At 36.1% G+C, this 22,319-nt stretch overlaps 1 protein-coding gene across 1 annotated transcript in view; it reads left to right on the top strand.

Moving 5' to 3' along the window:
• The first annotated feature begins 1,299 nt into the window (after window positions 1-1,299).
• Window positions 1,300-22,319, top strand: part of LOC131148916 (MLO-like protein 6) — a 39,066-nt gene continuing 18,046 nt past the window's right edge. Inside the window, exons 1-11 of the mRNA XM_058098880.1 lie at window positions 1,300-2,017; window positions 2,142-2,199; window positions 2,284-2,471; window positions 2,639-2,755; window positions 3,094-3,154; window positions 3,675-3,763; window positions 4,333-4,407; window positions 4,622-4,710; window positions 5,984-6,033; window positions 12,478-12,518; window positions 12,606-12,779. Of these exons, the coding sequence (XP_057954863.1) occupies window positions 1,907-2,017; window positions 2,142-2,199; window positions 2,284-2,471; window positions 2,639-2,755; window positions 3,094-3,154; window positions 3,675-3,763; window positions 4,333-4,407; window positions 4,622-4,710; window positions 5,984-6,033; window positions 12,478-12,518; window positions 12,606-12,779 (1,053 nt within the window). The 5' untranslated portion in view covers window positions 1,300-1,906. The remainder of the gene's footprint in view (window positions 2,018-2,141; window positions 2,200-2,283; window positions 2,472-2,638; window positions 2,756-3,093; window positions 3,155-3,674; window positions 3,764-4,332; window positions 4,408-4,621; window positions 4,711-5,983; window positions 6,034-12,477; window positions 12,519-12,605; window positions 12,780-22,319) is intronic.

The following is a 22,319-nucleotide window of genomic DNA, read 5'->3' as shown; positions in this document are numbered from 1 at the left end:
CTCTTTCCATGATTAACTTCACCATTGTTCTCCAATTCAGAGAAAGAAATAAGGTTGCAAACTTCTTGGTTCTTCAAGGAGAGGAAGACACCACTATGAGATATTTAGAGTTTGCTTCTTTACCTCATCTAGTTAGAGGCATGATACGCCCTAAAAAAATTGGTCTTCCTAATTTAAGAGTCTTATGTGTCGTTTCGTTTTGTTACGTTTCGTTTTTTTCTATTTGTAACTTGTTTTGTTGAAACCACGGTATTTTTCACCAAAAATGAGGGGTTTATTAATAAAGAAAGGAGGCGCCGCCCTCTTTTATAAAAAAAAAAAAAAAAACCACCAATAATAATAGCATGGCTGCTAGGCTTATCTTGAATTTGTCATAGGGGAGGAATACACCATTTCCAAGTCCCACACTAACCCACACTAGGGCTGCAAGACAATTATTTCCATGGCATTTTAAGCATGCTTACAGTATTTGTTCTCGTGTACACATGCACATGCCTATGTTATTTGACTTGTGTACCTAGTGTGATAAAATTATAATTTTATTTTACCATATTTTGATCATCTAATCATACAAGCTATAAATTATTGGTATAATTAATTAACATCCTCCGATGTGTGCATGTTTGAAATATAATTAATTGTTAGTTGTGCAAGTTTGAAATTTAATTATTATTATTATTAGTATTTCTTAGGTCTTCTTGTTTACAATAACTCCATCATAATTTATGAGAAACATTTATGCAACTTTTCAATTGTGTTACTCAAATTGATAAGCACTAGCAGTGGGAAAAGTAAGACCTAAAATTTTTAACTAGCAAAAATACTTGCAGAAAAATGGGATAGGAGCTGTTAGATACCAAGCATTAATAAACTGTAAAATAATTTCAAAGAAAGGGAAGTCCGTTACTATTTAAACAACTAGTGGTTAAATCCAAATAATTAAATGGATGCTTTCAATGTCTTTGGATTTAGAGCAATTCTGTGCAATGGAAGTAAATATACCGATTATGAGAACTTTCAATATCTACATCAAACAGATGAGGAAATTGACTTTGCTTCATCTTTGGTGCAACTTTGACAATTGGACAGTCTCCGCAATGTAAATGATGCACAAAGAGGGTAGGCATCATGTACCTGTTCACGACCGCAGAGATCAACATCCACGACACACTACTTAATATCTGTGGCATCTTCAATGTTAGCTTGCTCCAACTCCAGTCTCAATCTCTTTGACATGGCAACTTCTATTTCATTCATAAATATCGTTTGAAAAAAGATCCAAAATGAAGAAACTTCAATTTACAGTCACTTGGTGTAAAAGACTCAACTGAAGATCAAAATGAACCTTACATCTGTCAACTGTGATTTTTGAAGCTTGGAAAAAATTCAAAATTCGAAGCCATAAAGAGGATTTTTGCCAGGCTAATCACAAAGAAACTAGACTGTAGATTCTTGAACTCAAAGTATGTCTTTATGTTAGAAACTTGGTTGTTTGAATTGCGAGGCATAGATAGTTTTGCCTTTGACAATCTGAAAGGACCTTGTGCAGTTTTTCAAACCATCTTTTCCAAGAATCCTACTGAGAAATTCAGTGTCTTTATGCATCTCGATCCATATCTCCAAAGTGAACCTTATTTGATTAGCCCAAAGAAACAACCAAAAAGTCTCTTCAATCCAGCAACCCTGGTGGGAAAATCAACATCCAAGGACTTCTCGTCGTGCCATTTATCTCTACTTCAACATTTTTAATTTTGGGGTGAAGTAATACACACGCCCATACAGGAAGGGAGAAGCAGGGCAGAACAAGAGTAGTTGCAAGGATAGAAAGCAGCCATGTAAATATAAAGACTATTCCCTTAACAAGAGCTAAGAATATTATTAGTTTGAGAATAAACATCCCAGCGAAATGGGAAAAGGATCCCTTGAAGATACACCAACATGGGCCGTATCGATTCTTTATTTGCTCTTCTATCTGCTTTCAGTAATCACTGCTGCAGCACTGAACCGTCTAGCTGAGGTGAGCCTGCCTCTTAAGTGATGAATGCATATGTGAACTTTTGTGCGCGTACATACTTGTGCATCTTTACTGTGCGGAGCGGTTAAGTCAGACCAAGTGTTTATGGTGGAATTGCATGTTTCAGTTTCTCAGAAGGAGAAAAAGAAAATCTTTCTATAGAGCCTTGGGTAAGATTAAAAGAGGTTAGCACGCGCCTACTCTGTCTCTCCCTCTCTCTCTCTCTCTCTCTCTAGATTTAACAATTGATGTGTTCTTTGGCTTGAAAGTTACTGCAGAAGTGATGATAATGGGTTTCATGTCATTTTTCCTTACGATATCTGGAAAACCCATATCCAAAATCTGTGTCACCAAAACTGTGGCAACCTCTTTTCTTCCTTGCAAAAATATTTTGGAGGCAAACGCAAACACCACAATCTCCAATGAAATCACAGATGAAGCCAGCTGTCAGGCAAAGGTGAGTTATATCAAAATAAAATGATTCTGTATCTCATTGATTACTACAGCGAGAAAATCTCTTTGTAGCTTTATATTGGGATTGCAATAAGGAGCTGCTAGCTCAGAATTATAAATACGTACAATATTCTAATCAAGTTCTTTCTTTTTGGTTGACTATGAGTACAGGGGATGGTTTCTCTGATTTCCAGGGATGGAATTCGGCAACTAAATATCTTCCTCTTTGTGCTGGCAGTATTTCGTATTCTATGCTGTGTACTAACAATGTGTCTGGGGATAACTAAGGTACGTAAGAAATCAATTCTTCAAATACTATCCTCTGTGCTAGCATTTTAAAAGTATTTTACTTAATTTTGATGCCTCTTTGGACAAGAATACTGGTTACCCCACCTCTGCTGGACTTGCGCTGCAGTATAATTGCTGGCTGTAAGCTCCTAACCACTAATTTCAGGTGCCTACCACCATAGTTCATTGAGTGTGGTGAACAAACCTTAAAGATCAATTATGAAAGCACTACTTTAAAGTGTCATACACAGTTTCTACTCATTTTCTCTTATTTTCTCTTTGAATATTTGTATGTCATTTAATTCGAATGACTGATCCAAATTTTATATCATCGGCAGATAGGGAGATGGCAAGCATGGGAGGAAGAGACTCGGACCCTTGATTATGAGATAGAAAATGGTAGCATAAAGAAGTGATGGCTTTCCATTTTTAACAATTTTTTTTTTTATTCCTTGTATTATTATATAGTTCTGCTTATGCCGGGCGTAACATTCCCACCAGATAATTGAGTGTCAAACTTACTTTCTTAACATCATAAATTATTTTATTTTTTGGACTGCTAAGAAGTACTTGATGGGTGCCCTTGGGGGTCGGGCACAGTGGCGGAGGCACAAATCTCATAACACAAGATAAACAAGTAATATGGACGGTCCTGGTTTTGAGTTGTGCTGTCTCTGCTAGTCATGCCTGACCAATACGACTTACCTGGAACATGTCTTGGACATACCTTTGCTCCCCAGTTCAGTACGGTCGGGGGGAGGGAGTCCAAAAAGGATTCGTCCAGGGTTCTTGATGGGTTGAATCATCAAACCTACTATTCCATGCTAGGACAGCCGGTCAGGTTTATCATATTCGCAAAGCATCAAATTTTTCTTTATATTTTTGTTCTTTAAAGTTTGAAGACTAATCGGATGTACAGATTCAAGAAGGTTCCGACTCACTAGTCAAACATCTTTTGGGCAACAGCATTTAAAGATTTGGACTCATTATATGGTCTTCCTTTGGCCAGTAAGTGTGCAAATTCCTACATTGTCACCTGCAACAATTTTGCACCGACCACAAGTAAAGATGATTAGCAAGCATACATGACAGATAACTGGTATCAGGAAAGAAAAAATAGTAACATAGATCCTTGCTAAAAATTCATGTTTTTTGTTGTGATTAATGAAGCCGCGTTAAAAGCAACACGCTTAGAATGGTTTAGTTCACACATTTTTCAGCAAATAACTTCTAAACTACCACATCATGCAAAGCAATTTTGGGGAGATAGCAAATTTATCAATGATAGGCCAGGGAATAATTTTTCCTAAAGTACGATCTCCAATCCATAATGGAAAAGGAACAGTACAAATATGCCCAATTTCCAGGGACTGTTTTAGGCTGTTTTCATAGAAACAGTTGAGACTCGGGACAAACATTTAGTGATTGCCAAGATAATTTTGGGGAAATCTCTCTCTTGCTACATTAAAAATACACTTTAGAGCTGGAATGAAAAAGTTCGTTCCTGAAGACGCTATTGATGTTAAATCAGTCTCTGCACTCATCTCATGATCACCAAAGTTATTGCTCTGTTTCAGGTTAGCTTCATTCGACAGCTCAGTGGTTCGATCTCAAAAGCTGATTACTTCACTCTTCGCAGCGGGTTCATCACAGTAAGTAATTTCATCTAGAGCGTGTTAAAGCAAAACAACTTGGTGTGGAGGTTCAGATGTATTTAAATGTCTACGAGCCTCAAGCTCAAACCAAAAACAGCTCACCTGAATTGCAGGACACAGTTGAGCAAATTCCCCATTATCCATTGCCCATACCAACTATAATAATGTTTCTCCCCAACTCAAATCTGAACATGTTTTTTTTGTTCCTTAGGCCCACGTTTTTGAAGGCAGCAATTTCAACTTTCAGAGGTACATTGCCAGAGCTTTTGACAATGACATTGAGCAAGTGATTGGAATCAGGTACAAATTACTTAAATCGCAGATAAGTGGCTGCATAGTTAACGAGTAGCCGCGGTGGATTTAGGATTTTGTGACGGCCATTGGGGAGGAGGGCAGACTAAATCCATAAAAATAAAAACTATCATTCAATGTTCTACACTTGAGACGGGCCGCTGTGGGTGGCTTTGGGTTCTTCCCAAAAAAAAACAAAAAAACTTTTCTACATTTTATTTGGGACTTTTTGAGTTGATTAATTTTTTATTTTGGGGCCAAGACACAAATTTTCGAACTGAAAAAATTATAATCATAATTTTTATTCTTTAAAAATATAAATATAATTATAGATACTAACTGATCTTAAATATATTTATGACAATAATTTTTATAGTTATGTCTACTAGATTTTCTCTTCTTCTTCTTCTTCTTCTTCTTCTTCATTTTTTTGTTTCTTGTTTTTTGTTTTTTTTTTTTTTTTTTTTGTTTTGGGATACTGTCATATTGAAATTGATAATTAAATGCCTAAAATTAAAATAATAGCAATATTAATAATAATAATAACAACAAATTTCATTGTATCCTAAAAAATAAAGGAATTTTTTGTTGGATATGCACAAACATGTACATGTATATACCATAAAAAAATAAAATAAAACAAACTCATTAAAGGAGAAGTTACGTAAAAGTATAAAACAAACCCATAATCAAAATACAACTAAATATGTTATTGTTTGAATCTTATGATTCACAATTCAATTCATACGATTCATATCAATTCCACACTAATTGATTCGAATCTTACTAGAGAATCTGAAAACAACTGAATCATTTCTGAATTTATCAATTCACCTCATGAATCTAACGAATCAATTTGAATCTATCGATTCACACGACCTATTATATTCTAATAAGCACCACAAAGAGAGGCTTTAAATTCAAATTTTAGAATAGGACATGGGTGACTTTTAGAAGGATGATATACTTCCCTGTCGTTCTTCCTAATCTCAATAAACATTTAAAAGAAAAATAAATAAATAAATAAGGGATCAATGATATAATACAAATGGAAAATCTTGAAAATTATAATAATAGTAAACAATTTTGGAGGTTGAGGGTGTGGTTCAAACCCCACCCCTAGGTGGAACCACCACTTAGTGTGGCATAAAAACAAAAAGATTATTCTGTAATTCATTTTAAAAGAAAGTAACACTTATGACAAAATACAAGAAACAATTTATTAAAAAATTCATCTTATCAATATTTTAGACACTAAATTATGTGGCACTCTCTCTTGCAGCTTCTGGATCTGGATCTTCTCCATATTTTTTATATTTTTCAATGCACATGGTAAGACACTTCACAGCACCTAATGTGTCATTTGTTCAAGCTATGCATATAATCAGGATAGGGCTTGCATCATTTAGTTGAATTAGGAGACTTCTGTTGATTAAATGACAATGATGGTAGGTATCACAGGGTCTAAGTCTTTACTACACTCCTTGACACTATGATGGCACCAACTCATGCTTGATTAACCAAAGACACACATACATATAGATTCATTAAGTCCTACAAGTATGTAACAATGAAACAACATTCACAAGGCAACAATGTTTATAAGAGCAACGTCACCAAACATTCTCTTATTCAAAGACAAGGATTATACACTCTTAATATGTGTTGGAATACCATGCATGAGTTCTCTCTAGTGTCCATGTCATCCACATGTCATATTAATACACAACTGATACCCCCAACTGCCTAGGGTCTAAAATTGACAACCTCAACTGCCTAGGTTGTGCTACACGAGACTACCATTTTCTAGCGAGGCTAAACAAGTTATGTTCATAATAATGTGGCTAGAAATATGCTCAGATGTCAACCCACGAATTCATCCTTCGGCCAAGCTTGTGTGACAACATTATAATGAAAACTGCCCAGTAACTGCCCTACCTGGTCAATATGTCAACACTATAGAATTTGACATTGACACTGTATACTGCTCACAAGTCAACATTTTGTGTTGAGCATAGTTTCCCGTTAACCATGACTTATTTTGGGTCCAACCAACACCATAAGTCAATGAGGAGCTTGACATACTTGACTTAACCATATGACCAAGTCAACCGACTGACCAAGTCAATCGAAACCAACTACTGTAAGTAACCTTGTCAACGACCATGGCCTCAACCATGTCCATCCCTAACCATGTCAAGTAGGCAACTTAGCATATATGTGCTCTTTCTTTAGCAACATAGCCTATCAAACCATCAAATGTCAAGATAACTCATGACAAGTCATCTTAAGTTATTGCCTTGGCACATGAATTGCCCACGCCATGTCAACATAGTCCCTTATCTATTTCTCAAACTGCCAGTGTCACATAATGTTCCCATATAGATTCTACTTGTGATAAACCCTTCCACTTTACCAAGTAATGGGTTCTATGATTATTCTGAGTTTGTACCTTAGTTTTGTGATCAAGAATCCTGTCAATATCCTTATCATTTTTTTCCTTATCACTGGTAAAGCTATATTTGTCACATCTTGTTCTCATTTAAGATGTCTACATATAAGGCTTCAAGAAACTTACATAGAAAGTTGGATACTTTTAGTCTATCAAGCAACTTTAATATGTAAGCAACATTTCCCACTTTCTTCTAAATGCCAGATAGACCATCATACTTAGAGATCAATCCCTTATGCACTGTCTTGCTGCCTATCTTCTTCCATATCTGAGGTGAAGAACCATGTCCCCTTCCTAAAACTAAACATCCTTTCTCTTTCTATTTGTATATTTCTTCATCAATTGTGCTGCCTTAAACAAGACATATCTTACCATTTCAAGCATTTCCTATTTACTATAAGCTAACTAGTATGCAGCAAGAAATGTCCCACATGACTCTATACCTGAATCAAATTTAAATATACCCATTCCTGTAAAAGAATATGTATTTAGGTTGTTGTTGAATTGGGAAAAATCAAGAAAATCAACTCAATTCTTTTGACTTCTAGTCATATAGTGCCTCAAATATTCCTCAAACAAAGCATTCACCCTCTCAGTTTAGCCATCTACCTAAGGATGATTTATTGTTAAGAACTTCAACTTAGTTCCCATCTGGTTGAATAAGTGTGTCCACAATCTACTTGTAAATCTAGTTTCTTTGTCACTTAATATATCCTTGAGCATCCCAAAGTGTTTAACCACATGTTTGAAAAATCATTTTGTAGCCACCTCTGCAAGACAAGCATGTGGTGCTGGTATGAATATTGCATACTTGGAGAACCAATCTACAAGCACAAAAATAGAGTGCAAGCCCTTTACCTTTAGTACACCCACAATAAAATCCATAGACACATTTCTCAATGGCTTTTCTAGAATAGGAAGAGGTTGCAGCAACTGTGCATCCCTTTGTCTTTTAAGCTTTTCTTGTTGATATACAAGACATGTCTTAACATAGACTTCAACATCTTCCTCCATCTTAGGCCAAAAATATGATCTAGTTAGTAGTGTCAATATCCTTGCCTTTCTTCAATGACCAACCTCATTGTGCATCATGCACCTCTTACAGTAATTCATTTCTAAGTCCGCTATTAGAAGGAATGTATACTATGCTACTCTTTGTGTATAATAATTGATCTTCCAACAAGTATTGGCATATAATCCCATCATTCACCATCTGTTAAAGTCCATTGAACTCAAAGTTTGTCTTTACAGCATCTTGAACATGGTCCAAGAACTTGCATTCTTATTGTGTAAGGGTTGTCACACATGCCTCCACTTCTTTCCTCAAAGCATCAGCCACTTGGTTTTGCCTCCCTAGTTTGTGCGTCCATTCGAAGTTTAATTGAACTAGAAACTCTTGCCACCAAGCCTACTTTGGTGAGAGTTTCTTTTGAGTTTTGAAGTTAGTATTGGCCACATTATCAATCACCACAGTGAACTGAGTTCCTAGCAGGTAATACTTCAAAGTCTCCAAGCAATACACTACTGCAATCATTTCCTTTTCATGAGTGGAGTATCAAGTCTCAAATTCCTTCAATTTTCTACTCTTAAAAGCCACAGGGTATCCCTCTTGCAGAAGGACTCCCTTGATAACTCTGTCAGAAGTATTTGTATGTACCTCAAAAAATAGATCGAATATAGGCAACCACAACACTGCATTTGATGAAACTAACAACTTCAAGCCATCAAAGGCATCTTGAGACGCATTTGTCCATGCCCTGTTGTTTTATTTCTTTAATAATTTTATCAATAAGATAACTCTTTTTTATTACCCTTAGATAAACTTCAAGTAATAGTAAGCCAAACCCAAAATGAACACAACTCGGCCACCTTTGATAGTGTAGGCTAGTTAATGATAGTATTTATCTTTTGTTCATCCATACACACCTACCTTTGGCTAACCTAGTGTCCTAAGAACATAACTTCTTGATGAATTCATAGAAAACATCATTCATTAAATTATAGAAAAGTTACAGGGACAGTTTTCAAACCAAATGACATTACTAAGAACTTATAGGAACCATTTCTGATTACACTAGTTGCCTTATGTTCATCCCCCTCTACAATCCTCATTTGTCAATAGCTTGATCACACGTCTTGTATTATGAAGAATGATGCTTTTTTTCCAATTGATCGAACAACAACTTAACATTAGGGACTTGATATTTATTCTTTATTGTGACCTTGTTCATGGCCTTATAATCTACACATATCCATAGCAAAGATTCCTACTTCTTTTAGAACAATACCATAGCATCAACCTTGGAGGGTTGAACAAGTTTTGCATTCAACAACTCATCCAATTACTTCATCAATTCTGGCAACTCCAACAATCTCATTTTGTGCGAGGCATGTGCAGGAGCTCTAAAACCAAGCATCAACATCTAATGGAAGATATTGTAGGAGTTATAAGAGCATGACGTCAAAGAAATCTCCCAAAAGTTTTGCAATTGCATTGGGAACTTCCACCAACTAGTCTAGTTTGATCTTCACAAGTGCAGCCAAGAATGTAGAGTCCCCTTTCCTCAATTTGTCATTCAATTGCATAGCTAAAATGACACCCACCTTCTACTTACCACACTTCTTGCTTGGATACTTGTACAATACAGAAACAAAGCAAAAAGCCTTCTCATCAGGGATCAAGATTCCAACAATGTAAGGCATTAGCATCATTTTAGCCTTCACAAAGAATTCCAAGTCGAGTATGAAATTAAAATGATATAAGGGCACCATCATTAGACTACATCTCCTTCCCATGATATCATGGTTGGGGTAGCAATAGCCATGCCCTAAATACGCATGGCTTTAAAGTTCACAACCTTGATCTGACTTGAATTTTGAATGAGTTTGAGGCCAACCTTTGTCACTTTCTTCTTTGCAACAAAGTTGTGTGTGGCCCCTGAATCCACGATTGCATTAGCTTTAATTCTATTGATCTTCACATGAACATACACTTGGATTTTCTGAGAGAAAGGATTCACAACATTGATAGCATTTAGAAATTGTAGTGGGTTGATGTGCAAAGGCCCCTCCTCATCTGAATTATCATCTTTCAAATCTAAGGCTACCAAGGCATTCAAATTATTCGGCTTAGGAAAATCACAGGCTTAGTGAGGGTTGTTATAAATAAAACAACCAAAACTTCTGGGAACTTTAGGAAGCATCCTTCCCTTTATTCTAGCTGTTGCCTTCACCTTTGGACTTCTCCCGATCATCCTTCTTCTTTCCCTTCTCTTTGTTGGTCTTACCTTTAACTTTGTATTTCCTAGGCTTGGCCTTGTGACCCATGGTCTTAGTGTTGATTTTGAAATCAACCAAGTCACCTACTGCTCCAATGGCTACTAGGAGATCTTGCACTCCTTTACGTAGTTGCATCTATGCCCACGCTTATAAACTATAACAAAAGTTGAACAAATTTTCTTACTCTGACATGTTCTTGTTGTCTAATATTAAAGAACTGAACTACTTGACTCAGTCCCTTATGGTTCCAATCTACTTTAATTGTTTAAAGGCATCCTTTGCGACCTAAGTCATGCTAGAAGGAAGGATAGAGCTTTCAATTCCTTCTTTAAGGTTTCCCACATCTTAATTCAATGTCTTCCTACATTTTCATCATCCGCTATCCGTATATACCACCATAACTTAGCATCACATGACATGTACGTTGATATTATGGTAACCTTTTCGTTCTCTAGAATGTGGGAAGCCTTGAAGTAGTGTTTTATATGCTCATATTCTCAAAGTCCTTCGCACTGTGACTTCCTTCAAAGGATTTCGGTTTAGGGACTCAAATTTTTTGAGAGGCCTCACCCTCACCAAAACTTAAGGAGATGGCCGCCCTTTTGACAAGGGTGATTGCACCATTTATTAAGCCAAATTCTGCCATTCAAGGTCTTTGTAAAGGTCGTCATATCAATGAAAAACATTGATATTTTGGTTTCTCTAGCAACCAAAAAATCAACATGTCAATATTACATCTCAACCAATTCCTTAGTTAAACATTGACACTGTACTACCAATGGAACTACATCGTAATCTATGGAAAATCAAGGAAGTTGTCCAAACAGTCTAATTGATCCCACTAACCTGAGTTCGCCATCACCAACCAAGCTATGATACCACTTGTCACATGGTCTAAGTCTTTGCTACACTCCTTGATACTATGACGACATCATGTCAACACTTAGTTAAGCTAATGACACACACACATAGATTTTTTGGTATCCTACAAGTATGTAATAATGAAACAACATTTAAAAATCTACAGTGTTTACAAGAGCAACATCACTTAAGCTTTTCTTATTTGAAGACAAGGATTACACACTCCTAACATGTGCAGGAACACCATTCATGAATTCCCTTTAGTGTCTCATGCCACCCACATGTCATATTAATACATAATTGACAACCTTGACTGCCAAGGTTGTGTTGGACGTAGCCAGTATTTACCAACAAGGCTAAACAAGTTATGTGCACAATTATATGGCTAAAAAAGACTCCAATGTCAGCGACAAATTCATCCTTCCACCAATCTTGTTATCATCCTTACAACAAAAACTATGAAGTAATTTCCCTACTAGGTCAATATATCAACACTGCAGCATTTGACATGACATCATATACTACCCATGGGTCAACCCTTTAAGCATGGTTTCCCCTAAACCATGACTTGTTCCATGTCCCACCAACACCATATATCAATGAGGCATCTGACATACCTGAGTTAACTATCGAACCATGTCAACCAAAACCAACCACTATAAGCAACCTTGTCAAGGAATATAGCCAAACCATGTCCATCCCTGGCCATGTTGAGTAAGCAACTTAGCATCTATGTGCTCCTATTGTAGTAACATATGCTATCCAACCACCGAATGTCAAGATAACCCATGACAAGTCATTTTAAGCTATTGCCTTTGCACACAATTTCATTTTTGAAAAATCACAAAAGCATGAGAGCGGGGATTCATCTGGAGTTAAATGTACTTCTGGTTACCGAACTTTCTACAATTTCTATCTTGGTCACTGAAAAATTTTCTTTATAATGTTGTCCTTGTATAATCTAAATTATGCAATTATTGGAATGAAATTGCAATAATTTAAACAAAATAGCAATGATTTGCAATGAAAGATTATTACAACCACCATAAATAAATTTAACAATTCTACGACCAAATTTGCATTTAACTCCATAGACTTAGCTCTCTATATAGCTGAACAAGCCACCTTTTTCTATTAGCAATGCAATAATGTTATTGCTCATTTTTAACCAAATTTCTCTGCAGAGTTCTACAACTACTATTGGCTACCTTTCATTCCTCTAATGGTATAGTCAATAAGCTACCCCTGTTTGGTACCATTTTAAGTAGACATTATAATTTCTCTCTTTTATACTATGTTATTTTTACTACAGATTCTTCTAGTTGTGGGGACAAAATTGGAAGTTATAATAACTGAAATGTGTTTGGAGAGTAGCAACAAGAATAGTGTAACTCAAGGGGCTTTTCTTGTGAATCCTAACGACAATTTCTTTTGGTTTGGTAGACCATATTGGCTCCTTTATCTCCTTCAAGTCATCCAATTCCAGGTAAACATCATGGAAACTTTAAATTAACCATGTCTTAACAATATCATGATGGAAAACCCTTGAATAATTGTAGACATAATCTATTTTGATATGACTTGTTTCAATAGTTTGGAAAAGAATAACTCGTTCAGGAAAAATACATGCGTGTATATATCATTATATTGTTTCATATATGGAAAATTAGCTCATTTGAAAAGCATAACCCATACAAGCATGTGCTAGACATAGGTTTCTCCAAATGCAAACATTAAGGGAAGGAATAGTACGGGGAAAAAAAAAAACTTGCATTAATTTAAAACCTAATTTTTCTTCACTTGATTAATAAAGAGAATGTAATTCAGGATGTGTGTGTGTGTGTGTGTGAGAGAGAGAGAGAGAGAGAGAGAGAGAGAGAGAGAGAGAGAGAGAGAGAGACTTAGTATAGAGGGGATGGGGAGATAGGAAACAAATCTTAAAGGACTAAGGAGGGAGGAAAGAAAAATAAGGGGATACAATGGAAGGATAATGCCCCTAGGGAGCACAAAAGCACTAGAACCATTCTTGATTGATAAATTCAACCTCCCTAAAAGAGACATTCTAGTCCCTTTTTTATGTTTCATAGACTACCTATGCTTGAAGAGGAAGCAAACAAGTACTAGAACCTTAATAAGGCCTAAATCCTAGTTTCCTAATGAATAACTATGAAAAGATTCTAAAAATATTTTATAAAGATATAGCCTTAAAATCCTTAATAAAGTTAGAAAAAAAATCACAAAATAAATAAATTTACAGCCATTCCCTGTAGAAATTAAATAAATATTATAATATCTATACTTGGGTTACCAAATCATGCTTGTAATCTCTATCATTATATCAATGTTAGAAAAACTTTAGCCTTGAATGTGGAAGTGCAAAGTATAAAAAACCACATGACACAAACTAAAACTCTTGTAATCCAATGTTGTATTGAACTACTAAATGCTCAACTAAATGCTGATGGGACAAGTTTTTTTTTCTTTGGTTACAAAAGGAAACAAAAGGCAATGCAGGAAGGAATAAGACAGTTTGAGGACTGTTTTTAGTTAAATATTAGTTTTTTTTATTTAGAAATTGTTGGCCCCTAAGTCGAGTCTAGAGGGGCAGTGAATAGACTCTTTTACGTATTTTTTTCTTTTCTTTACAAAATATAAAATCTTTACAAGATACAAATAATTATATCATAATATACAGAAAATAAGTCATGCATAAGATATAAATTAAAGTGAAGAGAAGAAAAGCTCAACACCAATGTTAACATGGTTCGACTCCTTGCCTATGTCCATGCCTTGAGTAAAACCCAAGGTTTTTACAATCTACTAACACAACTCCTTCACTAGCGGAGAAGCCTTTACACTATGGGAACAAATCCCTTTTACTCACCAAGAGCCTTCCAGCAAGGTTCACCAAGAACCCTTACAATTCAATTCACCAAGAACCTTTGAACTAGGTTCGCCAAGAACCTTAATACAACAAGATGATGAAACTTATTTACAAAACAAATGTTCCTTGAATGAGCTGATAATTGATACAATCAAAATCCTCACACAACTCTCTCAAAGTAAAAAGTATCACACTAAGATTGAAGAGTAAGAGAGAAGTTGAGCACAAAGATGATGAACTAAATAAAGTGTGCTTTCAAATGATATATTATTACTAAAAATCAATCATTATACAAGTCTTTGAACTTGTATTTATAGTCAAAATGAGCTACAAGCCGTTTTATAGTCGTTGGGCTGATAAAATAATTATTTACTTTGAAAACTAACCATTTATAGTCGTTAGGGATTAGATCCTTATGCAAACCATCAACGGTTTCCTCAGGCAACCATTCAGCTCTCTGCCTGAAACTGTCAATGCACCTGGCCAAATTGTCGACAATTTGCCCTGTTTGTTCATTATCTAAACCTTCTCATTTGTGAAAATCTTCAACACGAAAGTTATGATATTTTTTCTTAACTTTCCGTAGATACCAAGATTGCCCTTTTGGAGTTCTCTAGAAAACGTTATGCTCCAAATACTGAAAGGTGTTTCAGGAAATTCAACAGAGGAATTTGAGTGGTGCACAAATGAGGTTTTAACCCAACCGGGATCAAGTATATGAAAGATTTACAACACTAGGATTGTTTAAAACTTGTCCCTTATGAAAACATGGCAAGTATATGATATTTGTACAAAACTTTTTGTTTTTGTTATTTGAAAACTCATTAAGTTTTGTTATAAGAGTTTAGTGATATCCTATATACTTACAACCTAATATGAAATGCATTTGTTCAAATTTTACTCAATGATCTCGCATGAAACAATACCGTAAGAGTTACAATAGTTCCTCCCTCAAAACACTCCCTATTATACTATGACTTTGTTGGATGTACTTGAGTTCTTCCAAGTGAGTTTCCACCTTAATCTTTCCTACTTGAATGTCCACTCGGTCTGATATTTGCATTTGATCTAATACCTTCATGTATTTGTGTAACAACCCGCTTATCTCACTACATAATTAATTATGTTAAACACTCTGATACCATTAACTAATAACATAATAAAGTTAACCCACAACCCATTGGTAAGGGGGATACAACTATCATACTCAGCGAAAATCTAAGCAGCAATAAATATAAATTTCAATCACTCAACCATATAACACGATAAACCAGAGTACCTACATTCCACCATATTCTGTTTAAATATACAGTCCTCAAAATTACCAAAAGATGAACTAGAAGCTAATACCAAAAACCATCACATCCTAGCTCAAAACTTACCCTCCTAGCGAGGTAGTTAAAACTGTCTCAACGACGGGCTCGGTCCGCTTGTCTTTCAGGGTTCCCTGGAATGATTTAAACTGGCGTGAGACACCACTCAGTAAGGAAAATAAACTAAATACAATTGTGTGGCAACATGAATATTTAGTGCTATAATAGATATACAGTACATGTCACATACATGAAACACTGGTTAAAACATAACTGAGTAAACATATAATTTCATAATTCTACTAAATCATATTGTATCTAACTGTTCATAAAATCATCTGATATAACTAGTAATTCTGAAATTTACCCAGGACAAATAGCTAGCTAATGTCTTGTATTACCCCTCATGATGGGTTGTGCAGCCCGAAGGCGGGACCCGACAATGGCTGGCTGACCACTGTCGAGTCAAAAATGTCTATAAGTACGATGGGCCCGCCACACCCTAGTCCAGAGTACTAGATGGATGTCTACAACTCTACACTGAAAGCCACATCGACTATCCATCTCCCACCCCCTCTACTATCAGGGGTAGTTAGATAAGTCTAAACTGAACTAAACTGTATAGTTATGGTACCATGCTCTTGAAACTGATCTGAACTATCATCCAGGTTCTGATAACATATAGTACAAGATAATATATTGTTTAACGTAAATAGATTGACAACATTTCTGAGTTCTGTAACAACATAAATAATTATGGCCTTGCGCCAAAAACAATCATAACTAAGGCCTTGCGCCGAAAACATGCATAACTGCAGCCTTGCGCCGGCTATCAATCACCGTCTTGCACCGAACATAACATACATACTAATCTGAATAAGGGTACTGTTTATCGTGTATTCTAAAATTGTAGTGTACTACATTATCTTGTTATTTCTGAAAATCACTGAAACATACTTTATTTGTAAAATTGATTTAACATAATACGATATGCGTTAAATAATATTTATGCCACACAATACTAAATAAAATCATACATTCTATTTTGAAATCATATTTCCTGACATTTTATACTAGAAATATACAATCCTGTATAACAACAGTATTTTCTCAAATATACATTTTCTCAATAATACTCATATATAATACATGCTTTCTCAACATAAATCTGCTAATAAATAAGAATAATTTTAACGAAAAATTTCTGTTTTAGTTTACTCCCTTACCTGACTACTGAAAATCTCCTACAGTGTCTAGTCCTACACCCGCAGGGTTCCCCGATCAACACCCTGAAAACAATATCTTCTTGAACAAAACTTCAGTATTTCTTCGAGTATTAAATTTTCTTTAACTAATAGAAAACCAAATACTAAATAAAAAGTCTTATCCTGAATTTGGAATGAAATCCAAGTTAACCCCACCAACGATCCACTCCAGCAGACTTGAAGAGAACTCTCCCATGAGTATCGCGGTGGCCTCGGATCGTTCAACCGGTAAGAATCCGACCCAAAATCTTAGAGAGAAGAAAGAGGTTAACTAATAGAAAGCCAAATACTAAATAAAAAGTCTTATCCTGAATTTGGAATGAAATCCAAGTTAACCCCACCAACGATCCACTCCAGCAAACTTGAAGAGAACTCTCCCATGAGTATCGCAGTGGCCTTGGATCGTTCAACCGGTAAGAATCCGACCCAAAATCTTAGAGAGAAGAAAGAGGAGATGAACAGGGGAGAGATAGAGAGAGTGATTTTTCATGAAATTTTTTGCAAAAAAATCAAGTTTAGGGCTATTTATACATTGGCCTTCATCGACAAGACTAAGAAGGAAGTTCATCGATGAACGCTTGTTTCTCGTCGACAAAATTCAAAGCTAAAAATAGTCTCTCGCTATCTTCTCGTCGATGAGACACCTGTCCCTGTCGACGATCTCAAGAAGCCACTTCGTCGATGAACGAGGAAGTTTGTCGACAAACGCTTGTTTCTCGTCAACGAAATTCAGAGCTAAAAATAGCCTCTTGGTATCTTCTCATCAACAAGAGACCTATCCTCGTTGACGATCTCAAGAAGCCACTTCATAGACAAACGCTTCACTTTCGTCAACAAAAACCTATTGTGAACCCTTTTTCAATTTCCTTTTTCTCCCTCTTTTATTATTTAATCATTATAATTTCTTCAGGTCTCTACATTCTCCCCTCCTTATAAAATGTCATCCTCAAAATTTACTATCCATGTGATTCACCATCCTTTAACGATAAATGGTCTACTTATTTTATTACTTACCCTCACTTATGGCGAAGGAATACCATGGTTACTTCCAAAGTTCTAGGAGATCACATATATAAAATAAAATTCTCCAAAAACTAAAATATTACTTACTAACGAAACTAATACATACACTAACTAACCTACAAAAGAAACATTGCATAACTATTCACACTTTACCTGGTTATAACTGAACCTCTTGGAACAATTGATGGTATTTCTACCTTATCTGTTCCTCGAGCTCCCAAGAAGCTTCTTCTATTGCGTGGTTTCTCCACTGGACTTTCACTAGAGAAATCTTCTTATTATGTTATTCTTATTCTTTCCTGTCCAGAATTTTACTAGTACCTCCTCATAAACTAGTGAATCATCAATCTCTAATTCACCATAACTGATTACATGAGAAAGGTCTGGGACGTATTTCCTCAATATGGAGACATGGAATATGTCGTGTATTCTAGACAACATAGGTGGTAAAGCTAACTTGTAGGCAACTGGCCCCACTTTCTCTAGAATTTCAAACAGGCTAATGAACCTAGGGCTAAGTTTACCTTTCCTCCTAAATCTCATAACCCCTTTTAACGGAGCTATTTTCAAAATACATGAGCTCCAATATCAAATTCCAATTTCCTGTGGCGATTATTAGCATAACTCTTCTGTCGGCTCTGAGCTGCACTGATTCTATCTCTAAATCTGATGAGTCGAACCTTATCATACGCTTTCTGTACTAATTATGATCCCACAACTCGCCGCTCACCCATCTTATCCCAATATAAAGGAGAACGACATCTCCTACTGTAAAGTACCTCAAACGATGTCATACCAATACTGGTCTGATAACCGTTATTATACACAAACTCCACCAGTGGCATGAACTGAGTCCAACTACCCCCAAAATCCAACACATGCTCAAAACATATTTTATAATATCTGTATCATCCTCTCAGTCTGCTCATCTGACTAAGGATGGAACATCGTGCTGAAAGATAACTGAGACCCTAGAGCCTCCTACAAGCTCCTCCAAAAATGTGACATGAAACGCGGGTTTCAAATTGACACTATAGACATTGACACTCCGTGAGAATGGATTATCTCCTGAATATAAATCTCTGCCATGCGGTTAAGGGAGTAGCTAATCTTGATAGGAAGGAAGTGGGCGATCTTAGTCAAACAATCTATAATCACCCAGATCGCATTTTAGCCATGCAATGCTGACGGCAGCCCTAAAACATAATCCATGGATATATGATCTCATTTCTACTCTGGGATAAAAAATGGCTACAACTGACCTACTAGCCTCTGGTGCTCAGCTTTTACCTGCTGGCACATCAAACAATGTGCTACATACTCAGCAATCTCTTTCTTTATACCACTCCACCAATACGACTCTCATAGATCCCTATACATTTTCGTACTGCCGAGCTCAACTATGTACAAAGATCTGTGAGCCTCTTCTAAAATGGTCAATCTGATATCAGCATCAGTAGGGACACACAATTCCTCTCCCTGACCATTCTGTACTCTTACCATTACCTCCGCTAATTCTGGATCTTCCTTCTGAGCAGCTTTAATCCTTTCCTGTAGAATAGGCTACACCACTAAACCGACAATACATACCTGAAAATCACTCTCGACTAACTTTATGCCGAGTCTCTCTAGGTCCATCATAATCAGATATTGAATCTCCATAACTACCAGCGCTGGTCTCATAGACTTCCTACTCAATGCATCAACTACCACATTTGCTTTCCCTGGATGGTAATTGATAGTGCAGTCAAAATCTTTAATAAGCTCCAACCACCTTCTTTGTCTCATGTTCAGTTCCTTCTGAGTGAAGAAGCACTTTAAACTCTTGTTGTCGGAGAAAATTTCGCATCGTTCACTATACAGGTAATGCCTCCAAATCTTCAGTGCGTTTACTACTGCGGCCAATTCAAAATCATGGGTAGGGTAGTTCTTTTCATATTCTTTCAACTATCTAGAAGCATACACTACCACCCTGTCATGTTGCATCAATACACAGTCAAGTCCCTTCAAAGACGCATCACTGTAGATAACATAACCCTCACCCCCTAATGGAATGATTAATACTAGAGTTGTAGCAAGCCTTTGCTTCAATTCCTAGAAACTCTACTCACAGGTGTTGTCCCATTCAAACCTGATGTTCTTCCTAGTCAGTCGTGTCAGAGGCCCTGATAATGCTGAGAATCCCTCAACAAAATGATGGTAATAACCCTCCAGCCCCAAGAAACCCCCAATCTCCTGGACATTCCTCAGTTTAACCCAATTCACTGCTGCATCAATTTTACTAGGATCCACAGAAACTCCCTCCCCTCAGATGACATTCCCCAAAAACACAACTTTCTCGAGCTAGAATTCACATTTTCTGAACTTGGCACACAACTTCTTTTCCCCGAGCATCTGCAAAACCTGCCTCAAATGCGTTTCATGCTCCTTGTAGCTCCTTGAATAGACCAATACATCATCAATAAAAAAACCAAAAACTGGTCTAAATATCGGTGATCACGAAGAAAATGATGTCTAATCTCAATGTGTTTAGTTCGTGAATGTGAGATAGGATTTTTAGAGATGTTGATTGCACTAGTATTATCACATTTAATCGGTATTGTTTCATAGTGCAATCCAAAATCCACAAGTTGTTGTTTCATATAAAGAGTTTGGGCACAACAACTTCCAGCCGCAATGTATTCAGCGTTGGCTGTGGATAAGGTAACTGAGTTTTGCTTTTTGGAGAACCAAGAAACAAGAGATTGTCCTAAGTAATGACAAGTGCCGCTAGTACTTTTTCTATCAACCTTACTATCAGCAAAGTCAGTATCAGTGTAACTAACAATCTCAAAGGTAGTATGCTTAGGGTACCACAATCCTAATTCAATAGTCCCAAGTAGATACCTAAGGATTCGTTTAACAGCTTTTAGATGAGATTCCGTAGGGGCAGCCTGAAATCTAGCACGCACACACACACTAAACATAATATCAGACCTACTAGCAGCGAGATATAGGAGACTCCTAATCAAACCATGATATAATTTTACGTCACCAGGGATTCCTTGCTCATATTTATCAAGCTTAATGGAAGAGTTCATAGGTGTACCAAGAATTTTACAATCTTCCATACTAAATTTCTTTAGCAAGTCCCTAATGTATTTAGATTGGCATATGAAAGTTCCATGATTAGCTTGCTTAATTTGTAGCCCTAAGAAGAAACTGAGTTCACCCACCATGCTCATTTCAAATTCATTTTGCATGCATTTGGCCAACTCATTACACAAATCATCATTAGTTGTTCCAAAAATAATATCATCCACATAAATTTGAACAAGGAGTATATCATCATTTTTGGATTTTATGAAGAGTGTAGTGTCAATTTTTCCATGGGTAAACCCATTTTCTAGTAGAAAACCACTAAGTCTCTCATACCAAACTCTAGGAGCTTGTTTCAATCTATACAAGGCTTTAGATAACCAGTAAACATGATCAGGATATTTATGATTTTCAAAACTAGGTGGTTGTTCTACGTATACTTCTTTATTTATGTAGCCATTTAGAAAAGCGCTTTTAACATCCATTTGAAACAATTTAAAATTTTTAAAAGCGGCAAAGGTAAGTAACATACGAATGACTTCTAATCTAGCAACAAGAGCATATGTTTCATCAAAGGCAATCCCTTCCTGTTGGTTATACCCTTGGGCCACTAGTCTAGCTTTATTCCTAGTTACTACCCCATTCTCATCTTTCTTATTTCTATATACCCATTTAGTTCCAATGATGGTATGCTCATTAGGCTTAGGAACTAAGGTCCACACTTTACTTCTTTCAAATTGATTAAGTTCTTCTTGCATGGACATCACCCAAGACTCATCTTCTATGGCTTCTTTAATATTTTTAGGTTCTTCTTGGGATAAGAAAGCAGAATGATTCACTATATTTCTCAATGAGGATCTTGTCGCAACACCACGTGATGGTTCGCCTATAATTTGATATATAGGATGACTTCTAATGTATTTCCAATCTCTAGGCAACTCCTGATTTCAATTTTCATTATCTTCAAGTGATTTTTCATTTGCTTCTTGATTTTCACTTGGATTGTTTTCAATAGAAATTTTCTCTAAGCATTTTCTAATGTCAATATCATCTTCATCATCTTTATTAGAAAATGGATTAGACTCATCAAACACAACATGAATAGATTCAATGACAGTTAAGGTTCTTTTATTGAAAACCCTATATGCTTTGCTATTTAATGCATAACCTAGGAAAATACCTTCATCAGATTTGGAGTCAAACTTTCTTAGATGTTCATTATCTCTAAGCACAAAGCATTTACAACCAAACACATGAAAATAGAGAATATTGGGCTTATGGTTGTTCCATTATTCATAAGGGGTTTTATTAATTGATGGTCTAATCAACACCCTATGCATAACATAGCATGCAGTATTAATGGCCTCAGCCCAAAAATATTTAGGTAAGTTATGCTCATTCAACATAGTTCTACCCATTTCTTGCAGTGACCGATTCTTTCTTTCTATTACACCATTTTTTTA

Source organism: Malania oleifera, chromosome 2 (assembly GCF_029873635.1).
Source record: "Malania oleifera isolate guangnan ecotype guangnan chromosome 2, ASM2987363v1, whole genome shotgun sequence".
NCBI lineage: Eukaryota > Viridiplantae > Streptophyta > Magnoliopsida > Santalales > Ximeniaceae > Malania > Malania oleifera.
The sequence above is the reverse complement of the archived record's forward strand: the minus strand, read 5'-3'. Positions and strand labels throughout refer to the sequence as shown.